The sequence below is a fragment of the Strongylocentrotus purpuratus genome, unplaced genomic scaffold, assembly GCF_000002235.5.
Source record: "Strongylocentrotus purpuratus isolate Spur 01 unplaced genomic scaffold, Spur_5.0 spur5_scaffold_18, whole genome shotgun sequence".
Lineage (NCBI taxonomy): Eukaryota > Metazoa > Echinodermata > Echinoidea > Camarodonta > Strongylocentrotidae > Strongylocentrotus > Strongylocentrotus purpuratus.
The window spans coordinates 20,714,323-20,735,916 of NW_022145603.1; the positions used below are offsets into that span (position 1 = coordinate 20,714,323).

General features: G+C 35.9%; 1 protein-coding gene and 1 long non-coding RNA gene across 2 annotated transcripts; both read right to left on the reverse strand.

The window, feature by feature from the left end:
* Positions 1–1,569: 1,569 nt before the first annotated feature.
* LOC105439176 (adhesion G-protein coupled receptor G2-like) lies at positions 1,570–11,306 on the reverse strand. Its single transcript, XM_030988833.1, has 11 exons — positions 11,294–11,306; positions 10,787–10,908; positions 9,462–9,608; positions 8,758–8,943; positions 7,300–7,728; positions 6,840–7,004; positions 5,982–6,100; positions 4,521–4,804; positions 3,915–3,981; positions 3,062–3,320; positions 1,570–2,896 (listed from the first exon to the last, which is right to left on the reverse strand). The coding sequence occupies exons 1-11, from the start codon at positions 11,304–11,306 to the stop codon at positions 2,327–2,329; spliced, it is 2,361 nt and encodes a 786-aa protein (XP_030844693.1). The 3' UTR covers positions 1,570–2,326.
* A 7,048-nt stretch (positions 11,307–18,354) lies between these two features.
* LOC105443760 lies at positions 18,355–20,700 on the reverse strand. The gene is made up of 3 exons (XR_004064628.1): positions 20,598–20,700; positions 19,885–20,030; positions 18,355–18,569 (listed from the first exon to the last, which is right to left on the reverse strand). It is a non-coding gene; the product is annotated as an uncharacterized LOC105443760 (long non-coding RNA).
* Positions 20,701–21,594: the final 894 nt, after the last annotated feature.

The following is a 21,594-nucleotide window of genomic DNA, read 5'->3' on the forward strand; positions in this document are numbered from 1 at the left end:
TTGCACACACAAAAAAAAATCAAAAAAGAGGACAGCAATGGAAAATTTGCTTTGAGCTACACAACCATCACCGTCTAATTTCCTTTCGCATTATGTATATATATTATGTCATGAATAAAATGAATTGAACAAAAATCATCGTACCATCAGTATCATCATTATACGTTTTTCTTCAAAAATGGAAAGACCTCTTCTCTGAGTAATACACCACAAAGTTTCATATAAACAAAATATTATGATCATCAATACTTTGATAAGGCTCATTTATATTGTACATATATAATCTCGTCATTCCCGGCGGAGACAATTTTGTTCAACCTTTGCAGAACAAATAAACAAGAGGACAGCAATGGAGAACTTTGCTTTAAGCTACACAACCGTCATTGTCTAATTTCCTTTCGCATTATGTATATATATATATTATCATGCCATAACTAAAAATGACTAAAATGAATAGAAGAACAAAAAATCATCCTACCATCATCATCATTATACTATTTTTTTAATAGGAAATGCCTCTCCTCTGAGTAATACACCACACAGTATTATATAAAAACAATCCTCTGATCATGATTACTTCGATAAAATACATATAAATTGTACAGATATAATTTCGTCCTTTAAACAACAATTATGAACAAATGAAAATATGCTGGGGGAAGGCGGATGGGGAGGGATTCTGTGTGTTATAGTGGTTACGGCATTGGCGTTCTTAGCCAGTGACCCGGTTCGATTCCCGGCGGAGACAATCTTTTATTCAAAATGGAAAACAAAATGCACACACACAAAATAAAAAAAGAGGACAGCAATGGAAAATTTGCTTTGAGCTACACAACCATCACTGTCTATTTTCCTTTTCTATTATGTATATATATTATGTCATGAATAAAATGAATTGAATAAAAATCATCGTACCATCAGTATCATCATTATACGTTTTTCTTCAAAAATGGAAAGACCTCTTCTCTGAGTAATACACCACAAAGTTTCATATAAACAAAATATTATGATCATCAATACTTTGATAAGGCTCATTTATATTGTACATATATAATCTCGTCATTGAAATGTAATAATAAATCGAACCAATTAATAATTGAAAAATATCATCTTACCATCATCATCATCATTATACGTTTTTCTCAAAAAGTGGATAAACCTCTTCTCTGAGTAATACACCACAAAGTATCATATAAACAAAATATTCTGATCATGAACACTTCGATAAGGTTCATACAAATTGTAAATACATGATTATTCCGTCATTGAAATGTAATAATAAATCGAACCAATTAAGAATTGGAGAAAAAAAAAATCATCGTACCATCATCATTATCATCGTACGTTTTTCTTCAAAAATGGAAATACATCTTTTCTGAGTAATACACCACAAAGTATCATACACAACAAATGTTCTGATCATGAATACTCTGATAAGATTCAAATAAATTGTACAGAAATAATTTCTTTTTTGAAATATAATACAGATGATAACAAATAGCAATCACCTGGTTAGCCGAATATATTGTGACTGAATAATGGTAATTGCAAAAAGCAAAGGGGGGGGGGGGAGGGTGGAATTCTGTGTGATTTAGTGGTTAAGACATTGACGTTCACAGCCAGCAACCCGGCTCGATTCTCGGCGGAGACAATTTTAGTTAACCTTTGCAAACAAATTCAAAAAGAGGACAGCAATGGGGAAATTTGTTTTTTATGAGCTTCACAATTAGTATTGCCTAATTTCCTTTACTCTGTAGTTTAGTGGTTAAGGCATTGACGTTCACAGCCAGTGACCCGGCTCGATTCTCGGCGGAGACAATTTTATTCAACCTTTGCAAAGAAATTCAAAAAGAGGACAGCAATGGGGAACTTTGTTTTTGTATGACAATTGTCATTGCCTAATTTCCTTTCCCATTATATATCATGTCTTAACAAAAAATGATAACAGTTAATTGAAAAAATACGTTTAACAAAAATTGACCTCTTCTCTGGGTCATACACCATACAGAATGGTAAACAAAATAATGATTTCATAATTAACTACTTCAATAAAATGCACATTAATTGAAAATACATAAATTCATGATTGAAATATAATAAAGATGATAACAAATACCCACACCTGGTTGCCCGAATATGTGGTGACGGTATATTGGTAATTCCAATATGATCGGGAGAGGGAATAGGGACACAGTCGACACCCAGTCTAGTCATTCCCTTCCCTGCCTAGTATTCCAATGGAACAAAACGTTCTCTTAAAACCTTATTCTTGCTTGAATAACTATTGAATAAAAAGGCTTTGTGTTTGGTGCCATTCTCTGCATCCTTAGACGGCAGCATTGTTGGTGGTGGAAGCAACACAATCGTTACCGCCAGTAGCTTTGCTGGCATCAGTTGAATCTAGAGTAACACTGACCGTGTCAGCATCCGTGGTGGGAGAAACACCATCACCTCTCTCAGCGACATTTGCGACGGATGCATCAAGAGGGAGACTAACCGTCATGACATCACTGATTGTTGCATCACGATCCGTGTCCTTCTTCTGTTCCTCGGTGGAACTCTGGATATCTTTGTTCATGGGTAGTGTTACTCCTTCCTCAACCTGGCTAACATCAAAGGTCGGATTGAACATACACATATGATCAGGATTGTCGTCTTTGAAAGGCATCAAGTAATTATCCGAGGCTCCTGGACGCAATTTGCTTATCACGCCAGATGACGGAGGTGGCACCGTTGAGCTCACCACACCGCTGGAAGTGCTTGCTTCATTCTTTAGGAACTTGTCGAAACAAGTTAGCCCCCACTTCTTACGGATGAAAGGCTTCCGGACGCAGTAGAGTAGAAAGATGAAATATCCTTGGAAGGAGTTGAGGACGACGAAAATTGGCTGAGCCACCTGTTAAACGCAAATGTTTCAGAATTAATAATTAGGTATATGGCATTCTCTCATGTTCTTCAAAAACCTAACATCCACATGGGTATTGCTGGTGTATCTTATCATTTATAACTGAGTTCTCAAGATACTTCTTACAAGAGATAGATACTACGCAGTTGGATTTACCTGACTAAATAACGGGATTAAAAGAAGATATCCGGTAACCCAGGTCAGACCGAGCAGAAGCAAGATGCAGATCGCGTTTTGGACGCGTTCGATAGTCTCTCGACGTTCTGCCTTAGCCTCTCTCTTCGCCCGACCGCCGATGTTAGCTGACCGGAGCAACTGTCGAACCACCAGGACAAAGATGACAATGTTGATGAGTAGGATAATGGCCATGGGAATCAAGAGACCACCGATTTGAGCCCAGAATTGTAGAAAGCATCTATTGATAGTAAATATGCATTTTGTAAATAGACTGAATTAAGTCAATCAATACTGACTATCTTAGCGATAGTTTTTTTGTAAATGTCCATGGTCCTTGAAACATTTTAACTGAGAAAATGTCATTGTGATGATTTTCCATTATCTATTTTAATGGAAAGGTGAAGATTTATTGATCCATATGCTATTAACAATATCTGAGAAGTTAGTTTGTATGGTGACCAAATATGCTTGGTAGCCTTTATAAAGCTTGGATCACAAAACATACCCGCGAAAGTGATACTGAAATACCAATTCCAAATCATAATATCATACTTGCTAACTTATAAGATACCAAAATACCTAAAAACCAGATTAAATAATAATTATAAAAAAGTTTCTCGTAGAGCGCTTTCCACCGAAGTCTCTGAGCGCTAAAGGCAGGCATTGTCCTGGAATTGCATCCTACATGATCAATACAATCCCTGCGCCAGGTAAGAACCACGATAACGTACATAAATATAATCTTGCTGAATCCGAAATTTGAAGATCATTAGGTATACCTAATGCTATGCAATCCAATATTCCAACTAAACTTTCAAACGTTACCACTTACAGATCATCATGAGCATAAGAGTCTCTAGCAATAGCTCCAGTAAGAACCACGATAAGTGCAGGAACTCCTGTAATAACATACGTGTACAAGGAAATACAATTGTTTTAGTAATCCAAAATAAGCCTACATTAGTCATGGGCCTAGCTCTATCCTTTCCCCGTTTCTTTGATAGGCCTATTTATGTTATTAGGGCATTTAGATTCGCACGAAGACAATGAGGATTGCTTCGATCGACGTCCTTTTAACGCACTGCCTTGAATGGACGTCACACGTATCAGTCCACGCAAATCTAAAACTCCCTAATATTGTGCTGTCCAGTGTACAATTTTTTACCACGGTCATGGCGGCACAATAGTACTTTTTAAAATGATAAAGCTTTCTCGATTGTTATACTATCCTGAGTTAAGAGTCTTCTTTGTACAAATCACATGCCATATCGAATGCCATTAAACAATGGTAATAACGAAATAAATACACACAAATGGCAACAGTTATGAATTCATGTGCACTGTTGGACTACAATCCGTTTGTAAAACCATGCAAACACTTCTTGTTAATAGTAAGCACTATTCCCAGTAAAATGATACAATGAAACAAATATCGTACCCCATGCAGCTAAGGAAGCCTTGATCATGAAATTCTGGATGTAGGTGTTAAAGATCTTTACAACAATGAGGTAGGTATTGTACCCTTCCACACCCATCCATGCAATAGAGGATAAAACGAAGAAGTGAACTAGGGCCGTCAGGAACCCGCAGGGTCCAGCTTGGACCTCACGATAATCTCTGGTAGAATCGAGAGAGATCATGATGACAAATGTCGTGTAGAGACATAGCAATGTCAGGCACAGACAGATGAAGATCTTGTTAGCCTGTTTGGTCCTCAAATCCCTATCAAGATTGAAACATAAAAATAAGTTTAGGAAAGCGTCGAAGCAATATTGTACCATACATGTACAAGTTTACCATCACCTGATTGGCAACACATTAACAAAAACGTCAAACAACAAGAAAACGAAGTAAAATCGAGGGGAAATGTTTGTAAAATGAGGAGATTACTTGGTTGTGCTTTACTTTTATACATGTATCTCTTTTGTCACTGGGCACAACCCTCAGAATGGCCACGCGTGTTAAATATAAAAATTATCTGAGTGTAACTATTTAGGACGATGTCAAATAGGAGAATATTACGCCAAAGATGTTCGAAATTAATATGATTTTCATTCTATGCCAACTGTACACCAATTATCTACGAAGTTTTTCGTCGCCTGGCTGGCAGAAGGGCGTAAGCTCGAACTTCAGGTAAAAATGAAGGGGTTAAGCAAAAGGGTGCTAGCACTAAATCGCCTCAAACTTTAATACAACTGACTTATTTCTGAGAAAAACAATTGTGGCCGTGTTCTACTATAACATTTCTATTAATCTGTTAAGTTTTAAATCAATTTTCGGGACGGAAGGCAGTTTAAATATAAAAAAAAATCTTTAAACGCGAATAAATCGAAAAGTAGTTTTCGAGTCGCTCACGCGCTAACGTCCTTCTGCCACCCGGCCGACGCAATGTAGAATATATCGATATGCTATAAACAATTTATTTCTAATTGCAACCTATTTATGTCTCTTGTCACACCACCCCTTCATCACCAAGCATCTTGTAATATTATGAAAGTTTCTCTTCTTCTTCTTCCATTTCTTTTTCTTCTTCTCCTCCTCCTCCTCCTCCTCCTTCTCCTCCTCCTCCTCCTCCCTCCTCCTCTCCCTCCTCTTCCCCTTTCTTTTATGAACTGTATATCACTTCAAACAGAAGTGATACCAAACAAAACTGTGCTGCAGGATTATACGAATTTCATCCCATTTGATAAAGAGAAACTTTTATTAAAAAGGCGGTTATTTGAATTTGCATGATAATTTAATGAATTCTAAAAATGCATCTCTTTGACAATTTATATACCTATTCCACGTTTAAAACCTTCCAAATAAAATTGAAGATAAAACGACCAGAGTCTAATTACACATTCTGTCTCCTTTGTTTTACATTAATGATTGCATTATTTCTTCTTAATGGGCTCACTTGTTCCACAGGTAGGTTGCCAATGTGACAAGAAGACTGAAGATAGAAATACAGCATCCAATGTAAGTCAGGATGTTGTATACCTCGATTGGTATTGAAACCTCCTGCCTATGGATATCCTGTAACATGAACGAAAATTGAGCCCACACTGAAACATTTACTTCGAATGCTCAAATAAAACTGATTATTTTACCATAATTATTCATACCCAATTGAAGACTAGCTCCATACTCCATTGTTCTTCGGAAGTAAAAGGGGAATTGTAAAAGGGGAAGAGGTCGAATAATGACCGCTTATCGACACAAACCTGGTAGTAGTGTTTCACCTGTCTGGAAATAAACTAGCTAGTAGCCGTTTCCATTCGCAAAACCACAGGCGTGATATATACTGTCTCCCACTATATAGTACATAGACCATACTATTTAATCTGTAGGACCAACTATACCCCTCGGTCATCCAGGGCATTATCACGCTATGGCTCCTAGCTTTAGTTAGTCGGGTTATGGTTGTCTGGGGAGTAGTTAAATGGTGATAATGCAGGCGCGTACGCAGGATTTTTTCAAGGATGGGGGAGGGAGGGGAAGGGGGGGGGGGGGGGGGTAAGAGGACAATTTTTTTTTTTTTTTTGGGGGGGGGGGGGGGGGTGGGGGGGGGGGGGGGTCTCAAGATTTGACATTTTGACATTTTGCTCCGTTTGGGGGGGGGGGGGGTAAGGTCAACTATATTAGGTCAGCCATCCAATGGTATATATTTTTTTTTTTACCAAAAGGAGGGGGTTAACCCCCAACCCCCACCCCACCCCCTGCGTACGCGCCTGTGATAATGTATATGCAAATTGCCTAATTGCTTTTCACTGACCATTATAACAGCGAAGTTGGTAAGATGATCACACGCACAGCGCACGATCTCCTCATCAGAGCGATCATCGGATGATGTGATTCCAGAAACAAGAACACACCCGTCTTGGGACCAATCTTCCTCCTCCTCATCCCAGAACGAACACATGGGATTCACGTATCCAGACTAAACAACAACAACAACAACAAAATCCGCAAGACCCATAATAGAATTAGTTTTAAAAAGAGACATAAAGGAAGAATGAATGATAATTTTGATTGGTTTACTTTAAAGACCATTTACCATTAGGGGAATCAAACACAGGAGTGAAAAACGAGTGAAATACATATAATGTTTACATATCCTCTATATATGTATGGCTTCAAATGTAATTATCTATACATACAGCTAAAGGCAGATTACTAAATAATACGTATACTATATTAAAAACGTTATTATGACATTTCTTGCAATAGCTTACCATTATTGTAGTGAAGGTAAAGTTGATGAATTCGGTCAAGGCTGCTACTTTTCCTTGACCAATACTGAGAGAAATCACGGGAGAGTTAGCCGATCGATTGAAGCCTTCATTAGCTGCACTTATATTGCGCAATGATTTAGAAATGAACAGGGCTGGAGTTGAAAATACATTGAAGTTGACCCGAACGTATTCACCACTGCCATTCGACAGCGATCCTGAGAGTGGGGCCGTGGACGAAATGACGGATGCAACTGAAGGTGGAATGTTGACCTGAGCGATGATGCCTGGTATTGTAGCAATGACGTCATCGTGGTCATCTTGGATCGGAGCATTGATGGTAATATTGGCTTTGGTCAGGTCTGAAAATCTGGATCCAGCTACCGAAAGCACAAGACCACGCATTACGTCGTCAGCAGGTACACTCTGGACCTGTTATAGGAATTAGGACTCAATTAGTATTACTCTTATTATTGTTATTATTATCATAATCATCATCATCATTATTTCTAACATTACTATCATTATAATTTATTATTATTATTGTATTATAATTTTGTTGTATTTAAAAAAAATTATAAGTATTACTAAGATCTCTTTGTAATTATTATTATTATCATTATTATCTGAAAATAGAGAACTGGGAGAGGAAACCTTCGCTCGTGCAGAGCCTTCGCTTTGAAATATTCTCCCTTTACAAATTCGTAAAAGCAGATCAATTGAGGTGTTCACAATAATGTAAAATCGTTTCTATTTGGATCGGAATATAATTAATTATTCCCTTTTATTTCATTTGTATGTAGTTTGTTTAAAATTAAAATGCTTTTATGCGATTTCTACTTCGAAATGGTGCACCTTGAGTATTTGATTTCAAGTGGCTTTGGCGTCTTACAAATCAAATATTACTATCATGATGATGATGATCATCATCATTAACATTATTTGTATTATTGTAAATACTTTCATCAATAATCTATTTTTTTAAATTAATTTTATTAATATTATTTTTTTTCTCCATGAGATTAATTGTTATCATTATTTTTATCATTATTATTGTTATCATTAATATTATCATCATCATTATCGTTGATGATGATTAAAAATGAAGCGATTAGCAACATGCACAAAAGCTCAAGTAAGGCATCCCACAAATTCAAGATATGAAGAATTCTGCAGAAATAAATGCACAGATAATGAAAATGACCTACGATGTTGTTTGGCATATCTTTTTTTAAACTACACAACTGCATTCATACAAATGGTGAAAATGTCGCGCCTTGTTGAACACCAGATTAAATGGGACCCCAATGGAGGAATGGCAGTGTCAGGTTTATGTTTGATTCCTTTATTTTGAACATGCATGCAAACAATTATACAACTTGGAATTGAACTTCTATATTTAAGTATACTGGTGGATTTCAAATAATTTGTTTTTAGCCTATGATATAAATATAAGATCACCTGTACGGCTACATTTGGCTGCTGAATGAGGAGCATCCCACCATCGGCAACCTCAACACGACTGATTTGTTCCTCAAAAACCTGGACAAATTTACTTATTGCCCCACCGTCTTCTTCTGCTGCTTCAAGTTCCTTTGTTTCTACCTGAGCTATATTGCTCACAATACTCGTAATAGAGTTTGTTACCTGTCAATTCAAACACAAAGGATGAAGATGGTTTATTCTATGGTAGGAGAAACTTGCCAAATCTCGGAAATCAAACCGAATGACGATATGATATTAAATAATTAAATAACATGACAGCCTTGGCACAGCTGTTCTCTTAATGCCGTTACACGACTTCTGGATGAAGCAACTGCCAAGGTGTCAACAAGATATGAAAGGGCAGCGCGAAACCTATATATATATCAAAGAACTAATAAGATATTATACAAAATTAAAAGAAGAAGAGCCGGATACGGGGCAAGGATCTAGTAAATTTTTCATTCACAGTAGTTTACTTGTAAGTAAAAGGCGTCCAATATTGTTAAAATCGATTTTGAGATTTACCGCTTTCACATATATGACAATTAATGAAATGTACCTAAAGGAAGGCTCCAATTTGTTTACCATTAGATGATTATCAGAACATAATACAATAATTGAATTCATAAACAATCTCTAATTCATGTTCAATATGATTGGTCTGGCATCGTGCAGAATACCTCTTCACTAGTAAGATTTTGATGCACAATGTTTGATGTTATCTCTGCCACAAACGCGATGTCATCTGATGTGATATCTTCGATGTTGGACGTAACAGATGATACTTGCTGGCTCACTTCACCTGCGTTTTCTTCATCTACGATTACCTAACATTTGAGGGGAAAATATCATTACAGCATGTTTATATTGAGTGATATGACTTTCTCTCCTTAATTAACCTTAATGAGGTCGAAGTATTTCTAGGATTTCTAATACCCGGGGGGGGGGGGGGCAATTCGTGAGAAAATATTTAGCGGGGCATAAGCGGGCGGGGGGGGGGGGGGTTATGAGCATTTTTTTTTGTTTTACTAAACACCCCCCCCCCCCTTCTTGAGGAAGAAAAAAGGTACAATTGTGCTTAACATCTTTATTTTGTACTTCTTTTTTATGTCAGGGGTGGGGTCCGTGCCCCTCCCAAGCCCTCACCCTGGTTCTGCCACTGCATTATGACCCCCTCCCCCTATGATATTGACTATGGTTGGCGACATGGAGAGGAAAATTGGTACACATATTGAATGAGTATAATGAAAAACATGGCAACAAATTTTTTTCATCATTTTGCTTTATTAATTTTTCGCAAAATGTTCAAAACATACCTACTTTGCAGTTTAACAGTGTGAAAATGGTTGGAAAATTAGTTGTTTGGTATATTTAAACAGTTCAACGGATGAACTACATGATTTGTTTAAAATTTAAATTAAGAAAACAACATTAATTGTCATTATTATCAAATAATATACGTCTATGTTTAAAATGTTTTGGGTATAAACAAATACAAAGTTTTCTATGGTTTTTTATAATGTAGGATGAACCAAGGATGGGTCTCACTTAGTAAAATATGAGTGTAAACCTTCTTAACAATGACAAAGATCAGGTGATTTTGAGATGATTATTGATTCTTCGACAGGCTAGCACACTAGCAAATGGGGAAAAAATGCACATTTTGATTGACATGTGATCAATAATTGTAATTTGACACCCATACGGCCGTTGGTCCGTATTGCATAAATTTGGTATCAAAAATGTACGGGAGAATTTGACAAAAAAGTAATAAAATATGGATTCGAAAATTCAAGGGGTTAAGACGCAGCGCAAAACATTCTAACTCATAAGCGTTTAGGTAACATAAAATTAGAGAACATGTTTCCCTTAAAATCATATTTTTCCAGTTCATCATGATTAGTGACATGTACAATATGTTAAACACAAGTGCATTACATATGAAAGTTCTTTAAAAAAAAGGCTCTTCTCAATGATTGAAATTTGAAAAGAAAATTCCAAAAACCTGTGCAATTTCGGTGAGAATATCTGTGACATTTCTAAATGGTCCGCAGTTATCCACAGGTTGCCACTGGCTCTGGGTAATACCATCGCCGATACACAGGGCCCGTCCAATCGGTTCATTAACTGTTCGGTATAAAAATAAAAATACACATATATTTATCATATGAAAAGCACACTGGCAAACAATTATTACCAGATACAATTAAGAAGGGGACATACTAATGAAGTAAAGAAATTCCGTCTGTGATTGAAATTTCCTCAAGTAATTCATGACTCTGGAACTATTCAAAACATTCAACTACACGCGCAGATCTTGAATATTATTTTGGTCGGAGGGCTGGGGGCTTTGGGTTCCTGCATTCATTTTCTACGTGACCCTCGCTTCAATTAATTTTGATTGATTTCATGAACACAGTTTAGGGGCTTGAATATATATGAGGAGGGGCTTTTAGACCCTAAGCCCCTATCTTTATTCGCTAGTGTTCAATAATGGATAGAATCAAATTACATCGGTTGAACATCGTGATGATAAAGCTACTTTTGAAATAATATTACGAGCTAATGATTCATTCTCGATCGCGCAGTTGCCATTCATTAAATGGAGTGTATCATGGCAAATACTGATTAACGCCGTCTACGTCTTCTTTTTGACAACTGCATGTAAACGAATGTACTTGATCAACTGGGTCAGCGCGCTAGCGTCCGCGAAACAGACCAAAGTTCTCCCCACGCTTCGGTTTCGCGTACGTTGCACGCATGTGAATGCTGCTGTCGCGTCGTCCGTAGTCGTATTATACCCGATTGGCCTCGCGCCATATCTGAACAAGCCTATAGGGAAATTATCATATTGCTCGTACGCTTCCCCAAATTAAAGATGAACGAAAGACTCTCAAAACAAACCTTGAGTAGTGTTGAATGGACACATTCCTGTTGAATTTGTCCATGTTCCGTTTTCACCAACCGGAAATTCGACTTTTTCAAAGCGAGGAGATATCCAGGAGATATTCTGGCAAATAGCTACACAAAAAAGAATGTAATGTAATGTAATCACTATAAATAAGTATACAAATTATTTAAAGAAGTACTTTAAAATGAAGGGCCAAAAGGCCGCAGAAACAGACAACACCCGCGCAAAAAGGAACACACACACACACACACACACACGCAGTCGTACACGTGTGTAAATATATATATGTATATGTATATATATATATATTTATATTTACTTTAAGGCGTCATAACACGAACATGTGTAGTGAACAAATTGTTCATATTCAAAATAGACATGGTCATTAGCAGGACATTTTCGTGTACTGTTTAATAACGATTGAACAAAAGAAGTAATGCCCTCTACGTACGTTTGAACGCATGTAGAGGAAACCGACAAGAAACAAAGGGTTTATATCACTAGTCATTAGTTTAATTGGTTATATTGTTTTTAATTTAGGGTTAGGGTAAGGGTTGCGGTTTAGGGCTGGGTTAGGGTAAAGGTATCTTGCGTTTCAATTTACCTATCGTACCGATGCCACATGTCCAGTTTAGTGGCGTATTCGGCATAGCCCAATCCCCTCCCCTTCAGAAGCCAATGTTCAAACAAATGCTTGCAATGAGTGGTATCACCAAGGCGGGACAAAACAAAATGATGACCCCTGGTTTTTCGCGTCACCAACCTGTCATCCCATCAATCTAAGGATACCCCACGTCCTTATACACAATAAATTGAATTTCAAAACTACATGTATATGAATGAAATTAGTACCGTTATCTTGAACTGAAATGGTGTTTGAATCGAGAAAACCGTTCGATTCATTGGCTAGACGGTCAAGAGATAGACCAATAAGATCTTGTGTCTCCGTTGCCGTCATATTGGTCCGCTCGATGTAGATATTCATGTCAGCTTTGACGCTTCCTGGTCTTAGGGCTCTGCATACTACTGATAAACTCTGCAACCCAGTACTGGTTCGGACGCCTTGCTCTACCTTTATACAGATACAAAATAACAAACATAAAAGATAAAGCGTTAAATAGATATTTCCCCTTCTAATACTGATACTCTTTTGTAACTCATTAAAGTATACGTCATAACCGTAAACCCGTCGCATGCAACATTGTGTCCATACTATATTCATAAGAATTTACTTATTATAGAATTGCATTTTTAAAGAAAAACAAAATTGAAGAACTGAATGAAAGTATCTGTACCGTAAGTGTATAAACGGTGATGTGAATTAGCTTTGACCTTAGAATGTTACCCTCGACAGCACCATAATGGGAAGGTCCTCCAGATGCATATCTTCCTCAAGTTTCATCACAAATAATAGTTGCTGATTTATTTTTCACAAGAGAGTCCGAGTTGCAGGTAAACGGAGGAAGAGGGCCTTCCGGATCCTTTAGTCTTGTCTCCACCATGAGAAGAGCTGAAAATGTTAAAGCTATATGTACGTGCAATAAGTCGTCACCAAATTCCTGCTAGGAAACGTGTTGAACAACGTACTCGCACTCTATAATTCCATCGTCTATTTTAAACCCAAAAGAATATTATGCCAACCTTGCAGAATATCACAAGAGCGGGATAGGCCTTTTTGATATGCACTAATTACTTTTAGGATATACTTACATAGGTGCTGATGTTGAGCGCCGTTTCTTTATAGAGTTTAGAAGTTTGGTCATGAAGCTCATCGCTGAATGGAATGGCAAATCTAGCGTTCAAAACTATTATATTGGTCAGATCTGAAAATACAAACATACCCATCGAGAATCAGTGGCACAGATTAAGGGGAGGGCACAGAGAAACGCCCCCCCCCCCCGGCCTGATGAAGAGGGCTTATAGAAAAAAAATACTAGAATACAAGTAACTTACACATACATTTAAGAAAATGAATTTAAATACTAATTCGATATTAAATCAGTATTTGTATGAGAACATTTCTCTCATACTTAACACATAATGTACCCAGTAAAATCACGTTCGTTTTGTTTTACGCGCTGGTATCTCTCAATTGCGATCACATTTTTGTTGTTGTTATTTGTTATTTTCACCCGTAGCATTAGAAATAACATTAATATTTTCAAAACTTAGTTGAATGAACAAATTCCTATTCTGTATATAATTTCTTTTACTATGGAAGTTTGATTAAGACAAATGCTTATAACGTGTATCAGATATTTAATCAATGTAAATGAATTTTGAATGAATAATTTGCTTATTATTTGCCAAGTTGCCTGACAAAGACAGAGTTTACAGGCTTGTAATGCTGTTTAATACTGATGATCTGTAAGTCTTTAATGACGTATGCCTGCTAGCTCCATGCTCCCTTCATGAAACTTTTTGCAATCACAAGGGCATTTCATGTGCTACGAGGGCAGAGATAAAATCTTGCTAGAGTGCACAGGTTGCCTTGATTAAAGGCTAGACACAACCCTATTTTTTGTTATTTTACTGTGGTTTGTTTCAAGCAAAGTTTTTACCTTTGACATATACAGATGCTCGCATCGTGTCTAAAGTTTCTCCATTTCTCCCCAAGCCTCGGCAGAAGTAATACCCGATGTCACTTGGCGTGACAGACATGATTATCAAAGGATTCTGATTTTCACTGTTAGGCAAGAGGACATCGTCTTTGTACCAGTGATATCGCTTGGCATTGTTGAAACTACATGTCAGCTCCACATAGGAATTGGTGTTGACTATCTGGCTTGATGGATGGACAGAAACCTCCAAAGGAACTGTATTTGAGGTAGGAATTAGAACATATGATGGCGAATGAAGTAATTTTATTTTTAATATTGATGATGATAAAGATGGTAAAAAAAAAAATGAAAGTAATGATGATGATAATTATAAGTTAAAGGAGGAGAAGAAGAGGAATGATAATTCCCCCCAAAACAGTGAGATCAGTTATGATCACAATAAAACCACGACTAATGATAATAATAGAAATTGAAATAATTCTAATACCCTACTACCAGTACTATTCATAAAAAATGATGATAAGAACAGTTACATTTATATATATATACGTAAATACCAATGGAATGGTCAAGACACCTACAAAATACTATTATGATTCCTACACTGGCTAGCCTAGTTGCCCTAAGGCCCTGAAAGCATTCAAGGAATAAATTCTTAACAAAGTGATAGTGACAAATGCCTCGTCAAAAGACAGTGGTGCTGTCCTGTACCGCAAACTATGTGATCTCAAGAAGGTAGTATAAGCTCATTGGTGATCCTAAGTTCGGTGATGTATGTACAAGACCATCTTCGACATGTTAAGAAGGACTGAAGATCTTAGATTTAATTCATATAGTAAGTAAGTAATATTGTGTTTGCATGTTTTTATGAAATCTTTTAGGGTAAGGGTTAGGATAAGGTTGAGCATTAGGGTTAGGGTTAGGATTAAAGTTAGGGTATACTGGGACAACTCGGCCACGTATTTTCAGCGGGGCTGAGCTGTCCCCGAATCCGAGTTTAATAGTCCAGATCCTTTGATATTCGTTCACTTACTTAATAGAACGTCGTGAATAGCGACAACAGATGAATAAAAGCCTCCCCCGCCCCCAGAAAAGGGAAGTATTTTGATAATGTATTTCATATCCAGATATGACGAAAAGACATTCGATTTACTTATTCAGAAATGAAAAGGTTTCATTGTCATTTCTGAGGGTAAAACATTGTGTAAAAACACAACGTTTCCAAATTTGCCTATATTACACCCATCTTTCGAAACGATGCGAATCATGGATTTGCAAAACGTAATTTCTTTAAGATGCATACAAGTAAATCAAAACATATGACTTACGAGTTGGTTCATCACAATGGTTCCCCTCATAATGATCTGTGCATTCACACTCGTACTGCCCTTGTCCAATGGGACGACAGACACCATTGACGCACGGGTTTCGTTGGGTGCAAGGATCAGCGATACCTGTCAAAAGTTAGTTTTGGTAAAGTTGTAGTAGCATAGAACTTACGAATGAATGCTTGCAGTTTTTATCCTCAGTTTCCTGGGCACCAGTGTCTAGACATAACGTTATGATGTGTTTACTTTTAAGAAATGATACGAAGGGCTAATCTCAACGAAGGAAAACATGTTTTTGGACAATTGGGAAAATGCCATGTTTACCAAAATAACAACGCATTTCGCTGGAGTTTATCATGTGTATGTGAATAATATATGTAAATTTACATACATACATACTTACATACATACGTTCATATTTTTGATTTGTCGGTTTATGTGTCTTTGTATTGTGAAATTGGCTTCCTAAATTTCCATTCAATTTGGCTGTACCATTTACTTATTTCACAGTTCCGGCCGATGAATGGATCCATGCAAATACACTGGTAACCGATTTCAGTTTGGTGACAAGTACCTCCATTTAGACAGGTTGTTGGGAGACATGCGTTCTCTGAACACAGAAAAGGAAGCAATGTAATGATCGAGAAAGGGAAATACTCATCATTGGAATAATTCCAGAGGTCCACGTGGTTGTTCATTATATTTGAATTTATTGATGAAAATACAGTTCAACAAAATGTTATATGCATTAAACTAAAACTACAGTGTGAGTCAAACAAAAGTGTACACATAAAAAATATTTCAAATATTTCAAAAATCATCTATGAACAGTAAATTAAATTATAATCTTTTGCAATTTTTCGTCTTGTCTTTAGATGATTACAATGGTTTTGAATAATGTTATTTGTTTGTACTTTCCTAAAAACTTTGTGCAATACATTTAACTTATTACCATATGAATTTTGTAAATCGATGATGTACTTATAATGAACAAACATGTCTGTTACCACTCCAAAGATAAGTTTTTAATTTGAAATATAATCTTTTGCAATTTCTCGTCTTGTCTTTAGATGTTTAAAACAGTTTTGAATAATTGCTAATCTCCTGATGTAATTTCAACAACCCATTTTTCTGAAACTCTCATTTGAATTATTTGGTTTTCTATTTATATATTTTATTTGTATTTCATGCCAATCTATGTTCGTTGTAATTGATATGTCAATTTTGTAATTTTGCATGCTCTTAATCTGTGAACTGTATCGCAATTCAGCCTCACGGCTGCGAAGATATTTTTAAATAAACCTAGAATTGAATTGAATTGAATTTACCATACATCTTATGAAAGCATGTTTTATTCCAAATCATGTAGTATCATTTCGGTGTGGTATGTGTTCACGCGTGGATAAGCAGGATGCATTGTTTACGAGAGTGCAAACATCGACTTGCGCCAAAGTTGCCTAGGTTTTGTTTGAATAAAACACTTGGGATTTGGGTATTAAATCGGTCATTACGAATCAAAATAATATCACTAATAAAATTATTCACGCCACACATATCAAATATCAACGAACATTTGTGCACATGTGTGCGTGTGTGTTTGTGTGTGACCTTGCTTCTGCAAAAACCATATGCAATGCATTTCATTCGATACATTCAATTCATTCTCTGACTTTAATCCCAAAATATCACATACTGTAGCCATCACTTTGGCGCAAGTCGATTTTTGCACTCTCGCCATATGTATTATATTATATGTATTCGGTGTTGTACGTGGTATAGTTCCTGGTGTTGTTTGAGAAGGTGTACCGAATTTTGTTCCCAGTGTTCGAGGGGTCCGAGGAGTTTTTCCTGGTGTTGTTTCTGGGCTCGTTCCTGGGATTGTTTCTGGTGTTGTTTCCGAGGGGGAAAATAAATGTTATAAGCCTTGATATAGAACTAAACGCATAAATTGAAGATTTATGTGCTTAATTTACATGGTCATCCGTTGCTGTTTGGCATTATAAATAGCATCAGGTGTGACAAATGTTTAAAGCTGCTTTAAACTATAAGTATGGAATATAATAAGTAGCTTCATTCTTCCAGCTTATTTTGGTACCATTTTTTGTTGGGCATCTCTTCACGGGTGACTGCACATGGGTCGAATCCCATGAATTGGACAATGTCAAACGCCATGTGCACCAACACCGTGCCTTTTGTTGCCTTGATATTGATACAAAACCATAGATGATTCGATATTGTATGATGACATAAAAATTGGTTCAAATGCAAGTCACTCCAAGATATAATAATTTGAAGCCTACAATTATTTGTCACAGAAATTTGAAAAACAAACAATCTATGCTGTGTGTTAGAGTGTATCTTGAACACAACATCTTATGTCTTGGTTGCACCAGATACTCAATCCACTCCTTAGTGATAGAGAGTTGATTACCAATTATAGATATATGATATTGCAAATAATTAAGGACCATCAAATTAAAATCACAAACTTTTAACAGTTGCAAGGCTATACTAATTTCTAATACAAAATGTATCTGAAATTGACATGTCGATTGTGTCCTCTGGCATTGCCTGTCATTTGCGAAATGGCTTTCTTTACATTGCAGACAGCTGAACTCATTTCAAGATACCCAGTCATAAACAACAAAATTATTTGTTTTTAGAACTAAAAGCTAATATTTGGTATGTGACATACAATATCCTCTTGTAAGGTGTCTTGAGAGAAGAATGGCTAGTGAAAATAGGCTGTATTTTACTCTTACCTATAAATATAGACGCTACCAGAGTTTGACCATTAGCTGATAAATTTTGATCAATGTTGGTAGATAAGGCATATAAACTCACAGCAAGCCCATCTGCTACACTTTGGCTCTTAGCAGCAAGTTCCACTTGCACGTCACCGACTACGCTACCTTGCCTGAATGACAGCACTACGCAATTAGTACTGTAAAGTGTAGAACCTAACTGTTCCATTACATATTGGCTGAACTGATAAATGAAAAAGTAGAGAAAACCAGAATCAGAGTATGCTTTTATACATATGTGTAGTTCATGTAAATATATTTCCTTTTTTTTCAAAGATAAACTTCAGTTCCAGTCATGCACTGAACATTCAATAGAGACAGGGTGATTATGTAGTGTACACAAATTGATATAAACTATGAGTTTCTAGAAACATCAACATTATCAGAAATAATCAGAAATAGCAAAAATCACTCCCCAAAATCACAGATGCAGTACACTGTGCCATTCTTAAATAAACTATGAGTTTCTAGAAACATCAACATTATCAGAAATAATAGACTAATAACACATACCAGTAGAGTGTCTCCTCTTACTGTAATGAAATATAAGCATGTTCTTTTAGATCTAGAATGCTATGAAGTACACAATAAACATGATCAGAAATAGCAAAAATCACTCCCCAAAATCACAAATGCAGTACACTGTGCCATTCTCAAATCGAAGGGATTAGATTATAACTAATCATTTATCACTATTTTCGTGTACAGATTGGCAATTTTGAACATACATTTAGAAATTTCCTTTTGCACTGGTTCATTCAATAAATATTCAAATTTGTATGATCAAAATAAGAAGGAGTGGAAATAATATTAATTGCTGCTAATGTGAGGAGACAAAACTGATTTATTTAGAAATAAGAAACCTCTGAAGTGTGAAGAGCATGAATATGACTGCGTCCCAAGATGCCTCTTGTAAGTTGACCAATGTTCCTCTGACTTTGACATCAACCCATTATTGCAGTGAAGATATATTTTCTGGTAAGTTTAACGCTTTCATTACCATGTGACCTTTGACTTTTGACATCTTTCACCCAAGATCCAATCAGTTCATCCTCGAATGCTCATGCATACTTCATCCAAGTTTGGTGTGAATTGCTTCAATGTGTTTTCGAGGTATTGCGTAAACAAGATATATGATTGGTATTTCATCCAAGTTTTGTTAAAATGGGAAGAACGGAGGACGGACTGGCAAGACGATAAAAACACTGTCTTCTGCACCATCTTAAGTGGCGGAGGCATACCTAAAGGACTACGAGTATATTCTCTTTTTTTCATGGATCTACAAGTAGCGTTTGTTCAGAAGGAACCAACACATTATTACAAAGTTCCAGTAGACTACTGCACTTCCTGACATTTGTACGAACCTCTTAATGTGTTATATTTGATGAGTATGTAGTGTGTTGGATTTGCAAGCCGAAGAGGCATCACTTGTACATATTTGAGTCTACAAAATTGTCGTCAATTTTCTCACATTTACTGGTGAAGAAAGATATACTTACAATGTAACAGAATGCAACTTCATATTCCATGAATTTGGCCGATGACCTATTGGTTAATTCTGGTGTATACGTCAGGGTTTGACCATTCAGACTTTGTCCTGTAATCTGCACAGTCACTTGACTAGTGGACAGACTGCTTGGGAGAGCTGGATATACATACAAAAAAGAAACAAAGACAATGGCATGAAACCAAGCTATTTATGGATACTTCAATGTGTTTTCTACATGCAAAAGAAATATGAATACATTCGGTTTTGTATTCTCATCAAACAAGATTTCCATAAGGAGACTACAGATGGAAAGTTAACAATATATGCTATACCATTCTCGTCAGATGATTTATAAGGAATGTATCAAGTAATTTCCATATATTTACAGTTAACAACTAAATTATTCATACCCTTATCAATCGAATGGCCAAATTTCTACCAAATTTTGTTTGTTGTGAATTTGAATGCTTTTTACTTCATTTTTTTTCAATTGGAAAGTTGCTACACACTTTTGAATATGTAACTATGAAATCACATGAAAAAAAACTATATCAGAATGCTATTTGGATGATGAACTATGCCTTCATAAAATTTTACATAAAACTGAACGAACTTGATGTTGATTTGTTTGTTTTTATCTCTCTGTTATTTTAATTTTACAAAGTTTGTCATGAAACCTATTTTCTTCCTTAATGAAAAATAAAAATGTATATTTAGACATACCATTGCAAGAATTTGCATTGACTAATGTGAATCCAGTATTGCAGACACAAGTGTATGATCCATCCAAGTTGACACATCTTCCATTACTACAGAGACTTGTATCTATCGAACACTCATTAACATCTATGTAAAGTGGTAAAATGAAAATTTGAAACAATATGATGAGTAACCTTTAATAATATTTATCATAATATAAACAATGATAATAATAGCAATAATAATACTTATAATAATAATAATAATAACGATAATAATGATAATAATGATAATAATAATAACTATTAACTTCTATGTTGTTATTGTAACACATATTGTAACAGGTGGTAGACTTCGGCAAAGATTCATACCACTTTCTCAAGTAAGCTCATTGATGACTGACAGATGATGTCTCAAGGGAAATGAGATCTGGAGGTATTTGGGGTGGAGCTTAGCAAGTTTGAAAAAACAAATATTTCAACAACAAAAAAATATATATATGAAACAAATTCAGAAGTTTACATATTTACATATGAGATGTATGCAGGACAGCACACCAACTGAAATACGCTTGTATTTCGATGTCATGGGCCCTTTAAATAGTTGAGTTCTGGACAAGAGATTGCATTGTGCAAACAACTATTAGTGAGTAGGAAAAGGTTGATGAAATTTGTGAAGACTTTGAGATCGTGGTATTAGATTAAATTAAAAGAAAATCTAAAACAAATATCTGAAACACTAAAACGTTCAGACTCTATTCTTAGCCTAGATAACGAACATGTTTTAAACATTGCTTTAATCATTGCAAAAATATGAGCTCACGGTTCACAGAATGAAGTAGCTATATGTTTAATATATAGCTACTTCATTCTTTGAACCGTGATCTCATATTTTTGCAATGGGTAAAGCAATGTTTAAAACATGTTCGTAATCTAGGCTAAGAATAAAGTCTTTTATTTAAGAGTTTTCATCTCATTGGCCTCCATCCAAATAAGAAAGAAAATATAACCATTTTCTTTTT